The sequence below is a fragment of the Onychostruthus taczanowskii genome, unplaced genomic scaffold (assembly GCF_017590055.1).
Source record: "Onychostruthus taczanowskii isolate IOZ18803 unplaced genomic scaffold, ASM1759005v1 scaffold28, whole genome shotgun sequence".
NCBI classification, from domain to species: Eukaryota; Metazoa; Chordata; class Aves; order Passeriformes; family Passeridae; genus Onychostruthus; species Onychostruthus taczanowskii.
This window is the reverse complement of record NW_024500128.1, coordinates 1,696,923-1,702,922: the sequence shown is the minus strand read 5'-3', so window position 1 is coordinate 1,702,922 and position 6,000 is coordinate 1,696,923. Positions and strand designations below refer to the sequence as shown.

Below are 6,000 nucleotides of genomic sequence, written 5' to 3'. Positions count from 1 at the left end.
TTCAGGCCCAGGCTGGCTGGGATCCCTGCAGTTGGCTTATTTTTATTTCACATGCCTCAGATTCACTTGTTTCTGCTGTTAAAGAAACGCTGCTACCTAAGGCTGAAGTCAGTCTGTCCAAATGTAAAGTTACCTGAAGAGGGGAGGGCAATCCTGTATTTCCTTTCTTAAAACAAGGCTGAGTTACTGCCAAGCCACAGACTGACTGGCAGCCTCTGTCCTGCTGCCTTTCAGGTGCTCTTCCAAATGTTAGATCCCTTATTTCTCACCCATGGTCAGGATGCAGATTGGCTTGGAAGCAGCATGACACTAGGAATCGTGCATCACCTCATCAATCAGCCCTTCTGCTGGTGGGTGAGCAGCTGTAGCAGCTTGAGGAGCTCCAGATGCTGGAAGGAGTTGCTGTAATGTGTGGTTGGGAAGGCAGGCTGCTCTTCCCTGGAAATATGACAACCACCTTAATTTCATCACAGCAGAGGCCCTGGATTTGGTTTAGTTTAAGCTGGAGGGAGTTAAGAAGATGCTGTGGCTTCACTACAGCAGCATGTTACCAAGTTAATCACAACAAAACTGACACAACAGCCTTAACACAAAACTTGAATTAACTTTATTTTCCCCTACAGTTGACAACTGGTCTGCATTGAGCTTTAAAGCAACAAAATAAAATGAAATCTCCAAACGGCGGGGGCCAGAAATCCAGATTTAATTACCTTTGTGAAAATGTTGCAGCTGTAGTATTGGTCTGTATAAACCACTGGAGTCAAAAATGAGTTCATAAATCAAAAAAATATTCTACACCTTGGGAAAGAAGTCAGCAGTAACATTCTCACAGAACACTGTAAATTTACATTTTCTTCATGAAAGGTACATACTATTCTGCTTTTTACATCAAGTTATTGATGCAAGATTTGTTTCTATAAAAAGTTACAACTTGTGGCAGGAAAACTGCAAAAAAACCCTTTCATTTTAATTAAAGAAAAATTTCAAGTCTGTATAAAGTTTCCTTATATCTGGAAAGTGAACACGTTCAGTCTCCATTTATATTTTAGTGCATTTAATCTGACAGTTTTCACCACTTAAAAAAAAAAAACAAACCAAACCAGTATAAAAGACAGACAAAGCAAATAGCACTAGAGCAGGAATTTCTTCAGTTGATTTAAGCACTCCAAATAAAATGCAGAGAAACAGATTTCCAGAAAAACTTCCACCCTTGCCAGAAAGGCAGTGAGGGCTGAAGAGGTTTGCAAATCTTCTACCTCTGATAGCCACAGAAAAGGGGTTTGTATACCTGTCAACCTTCTTTTCCCCAATAAGCAGGCTATACTTGTTTTACCAATGTAAACATTCACCTAAAATAGTTTAATTTCTGTTCTGAAGCACCAGCAGTTCCATGGTGCTCAGTTGTGTGTTGTTAGAGCATTCATTACTGTCGTTTCAGATCTTTCAGGAAGTTACAAATTTAGCCCTTGTATCTACAGTGTGCAAGATTTGCCTTGTCTACCTTGTGAAATGACAGTGTAAGGCAGCAATACTGCAATCCTGTGTTGAACAAAAGCAGCTTGTCCAATTAATCTGTCCTGTCACCTCTTGTGAAAACTGCAGCTTTGCTTCTTACACCCCAGCTCAAAACCAGCCTGCAGCAAGAGTAAAAGGACATGGAAAGAAACCATTGAAAAATAATCATGGGAGTAACTCGTTTTGAAAGTTGAATTTGAGAGAGCTCTGCCATCTCTTTCTTGTTGAAAAAGAGTCATTTTCAGATGTCACCATTCCAGTTTTCATACTGCTAATATTCAGCTGAACAGTGTTCTCCAGAAAAGATTGACAAGTAATGCATGTGCCAAGGACCAAATTACAGGGTTCTTTGGTAAAGTCAGTCCAAATTTTCAACAGATTTGAAGGATAATATGTACCAATAAAAAAAATGCTGCTAGACTTGGATAGCAGCTCTGTCTTGCTTCACATTACAAATCTAAAACAGCTGTTCTCAATAAGCCAATATTTTTAATCAGACATTGCCTGAAAATTTTGTACAATAATCTGGACCAATGATGGTTCTGTACCCTCATGTTGCTGTGAAACATGATTTGAGCTAAAGGCAAAGACTGGTTATCTCAAGGACAACTGCTTCGTATTAGCAATCAGAACAGTGTGTTTAAACTGTCTTCCTGTTGGGTCTCTTGCCTTTCTTTAAAATTAGTTTATTCTTAATGTAGCCACGCTTCCTTTTGGAGGTCTAAAAAGAAAAACAGAACAACAGGTATTAGTTAATGATTTAGTCTTGACCGCGGTTTAATGATGTGCATTCAGTGCCTGAGCTTTAGATTGATTTTAAAGAGCTTAAATGCTAAACCCTCAACTAGGCATTATCCAGTTATTATTTTTAATGCCGGGATTGTTAATTCCTGCCTAACAGTTGCTTTTGCACAAGATGTGCTTTTGTAACCCTGTCTACTAGATCTGAAGAATTCTTATCAAAGCATGTGCTGAGGCAGAATTAATAATTAACCAACATGATAAAACTCTAATATGCCCAAAGAGCAAAACTGATACAAGTCTTAGTTTTGTTTGGAAATACCTTCTTGCATCTTTTGCGCTATTTTATTTTCTTTAAAGTTAGGTAGAAATATTTGCTCAAAGCAGCATTTTTCAAAAGAAAAAATCCTGAATAATCCCATTTTAGTCTTCTAAACTCTGCTGTTGATCTGTAGGTTGCTTAGTTAGCACTTCCTGCACATTCCTTTATCAGCCTGTTTTAGATTTTTTTTAAGGTAGTAATGGGGGGACCATTAATGTTGGTCATTGGTAAAATTAACTTCAAATTTGTGTACATAGTTTGTGGCAGGTAGAATTGTACATTCAACACACCTGCCAGGACGCAGCTCCCACGCTTGCTGCACTTTGCTGTGCTTAGCAGCAGGGTCTATTCCTATTATAAAAAATTGCATTTAATCAACATGACACCATCAACGTGGTTATAATAAAGTGAGATAGATACAAACTAATATGTAATATTCAGACACATATTGAATCGCTGAGGTTCAGCAATGTCATTCCTAACATAATAGCAGATGGACTGAATTTCCAGTAAGGAAGCAACTGCTGAAAAATGGTGGCTACTACGGAGCCCTTGGAATGTATTTAAGAAATACATTCTAGTTTGGAGACCTGCCCCATGCTCTCGCTGGTTCTCTGATTTCTTAAGGAGAAGTACAGCCTGTTTGTACTGCAGCCTTCAGAAGCTGTATCAACTTCTAGACAGAAAATTACACATCCAAGGCTCAAGTGGGGTCAGTGCATCTATCACAGATAAATACAGCCTTGCTTGCCATTTAAGATCAAAAGTTACAATGTTAAGTGTATGACAGGCACAATAAAGCTTATCATTTCAAGATACGTCTAGCTGCAGTGGCAACTCCCAAATGCCTTATTTTATGTACTTCCCGTTGAATCACAGAAATAACCATCTTTACATTTAACATTCTCTACTTGCAGAGAACGTTCTTTACTTGTACAGTTTAAGTTTACTGCCTATACTAGTTTGTTAGGGTTCTGCAGCTCCTTTTGCAACATCTATTTGAATATATAGAAAACAGATGTTGTGAAGGAGAGGGCTGCTAACAGTCTCCCCAGCTCCCCTGGGAACAGGCCTTTCTTAACAGGCTGAAGGAGGGCAGCACAACAAACACTTTAAAACCGTGAAGATGACTTAAAGCAGTAAGCAGACAGACACTAAAGTTCCATCAACAAAAGTTTCATATTTAATTTATTTCATACAAAATTGCCATTTGTAAACTTCTAGGCATCGCTACTTTCAAACAAAGTCAGAAAGCAACTTCCACATTTACTTAGTGAGCCATAGTTACTGAAACATGAATTGATGTACTTTAGAGATTATACTTCCAGTTACATGAAGACTTAAGAGTTGTAACAGCCAGTGACACACTCTATGTAGAGTTAGCATTCTGCCTAAAAAAAATCTAGCCTTGTGTCTTCACATGCTTTTAAGTTAAGCAGACAGTAAATTAACAATTATTACCAGCAGGCAGGTCTGATATTGGACACTAACATGAACAGTATCCATAACATTCTGGCTAGTGGAAATATATAATTCACCAGCTATGTGATTCACTGTTAAAAATAAACTCCTGACCCCTTTCAGTTACTTCACTGGGAACCCACCTTCTTTGACAAATACTTCTGTTTCGGTACAATGTTGGTTACTCTAGGTTTATGATCCAGTGTCTCTCTGTTGTCTAGTTGTTTGACCTTGTATATTCTAACAAGCCAGTGCTCTGAGGTAAAGGCTTCCTCCAGATGTTTAAATTTAATGTCTTTGTTGCCTATCTCCGCATTGCGTGTACGGTCGAATCCTGGGGGTGTCCGAAAATCCAGCTATAAAAATTAAAGTTCATGTTAGTTGGAGACAAAAACCAGAGCACCAATCACTGCAAACTGTGAAACCTCATACTATAAGGCAGTGCTTTCAGCTGGCCACGTCAAGGGGCAACACTTCTCTTGCATTGGTTACTCTACTACACAGAAAAACCGTTGAGATCTTGAGGGACAAATTCCTTCTTACTCCTACCGCTGTCACAGGAGACAATGTCTCAGCAAAACTACCCTGTCTGCATTCAGAGATGAAACAACTCAACAGTCTGAGGTGCAGCAGCCTGAGGTGTTTTTCAGCAGAGCTGCTGCCTTTGTGCTCTTGCCTATACTGCAATTATTTCCACTTCCACGGTTTTTCATATAATCCAGAAGTAGTTCACAATTATGAGTTAAATTTGGCCCCACCGTGTTACAAGTAAATCCACTGAAAAAAGAATTCTTATGCCAATACATCAGAAGGAAAGGCCCCTGGTGGGGGCAACAAGGGAAGAAATGGAAAGGAAAAAACCAAACTGGTCCCAAAGAGGAGTGACAACTGCTGCCCTTACTACACAGTGTAGTGTTGTTTTCTACACTGACATGACTTGGATGGAAATCATGTAGTTTCTGACAGACATTAAACAGTTAATAGTTCCACTTGCATGTTGCTATTAAACAAACAGCTCTCCACAATGTCAGTTGATGCTTTAGTGAGCACACAGCACAGTGCAATCAAGATACTCACCTGGGGCAATGTGAAGGACACAAAAAAATGAAGTACAAGTGTGGGTTAACAGCAGAAAAGCTTTTTGCTAAAGGTTATAAACAGCAGACCATGATTGGATGTGTTTTAATTTGTAAAGCTCAATCTTACTGCAAATCCTGCTACTACAAGCAATGCTTAATTTAAAAGATAGAAAATACATCAAAATAATATTTGTTTTCTCACATTTCAGTTAAGATTCAGAAGAAGTTGTAGCACTAACCTGCATCTCTCCAAATCTGTAATAGGACATTTTATACATGAGGCAGTTCAGCAAAGTTGGAGAGCCTGCCTTGTCTACCCGGAATTCTCCCTGAGGGGTAAAGTAATCACTTTCCTTTAAAGAGAAAAAAGATACAAAGAGTCAATGCAAACTAAAATCTTAAGGGAATTTCTCATTCCTTTCCCCACAGAAAGACACCTAAGAGTCTCAACTGGCATTTACAGTTTAAAAGCTGATTTAAGGTAACCTTTAAATGAAAGAAATGGTGCTCATTAAAGGTGAAATAATTGCAAACTACCTGCTTGTAACCCAGACCTCAATGGATCAGTTTTCCTGAATCTGTACTTTGTGCTGTCAGAAGTTTTGTCATGTCACTGTAAGTGGTTCTGGAAAAGTTACCTCAAAGTGTAAAATATACTTGGGCATCTATTCTTCAGAAAGGCGACGAACACTGTATTGTTAATATACAAGATCTACAGGGTCACTATAAACTTAATATATTCTCCATGTTTAAACAAACAGTTTCTGCCATTTTCATCTCAAGTACAAGATGAAAGTATGCACATGGGCTACTCCCTTAAGCCTGTGCTCAATATCTAGGAGTTTTTGTTAGGCTTAAGAAAATATTACTACAGACTTCTGC

The 6,000-nt window shown here is 38.6% G+C and overlaps 1 protein-coding gene across 1 annotated transcript in view; it reads right to left on the bottom strand.

Moving 5' to 3' along the window:
• Nucleotides 1–584: 584 nt before the first annotated feature.
• The window catches only part of STT3B (STT3 oligosaccharyltransferase complex catalytic subunit B), a 51,213-nt gene continuing 45,797 nt past the window's right edge, over nucleotides 585–6,000 (bottom strand). Inside the window, exons 14-16 of the mRNA XM_041407783.1 lie at nucleotides 5,358–5,471; nucleotides 4,183–4,395; nucleotides 585–2,236 (exon numbers count right to left, since the gene is read on the bottom strand). Of these exons, the coding sequence (XP_041263717.1) occupies nucleotides 2,156–2,236; nucleotides 4,183–4,395; nucleotides 5,358–5,471 (408 nt within the window). The 3' untranslated portion in view covers nucleotides 585–2,155. The remainder of the gene's footprint in view (nucleotides 2,237–4,182; nucleotides 4,396–5,357; nucleotides 5,472–6,000) is intronic.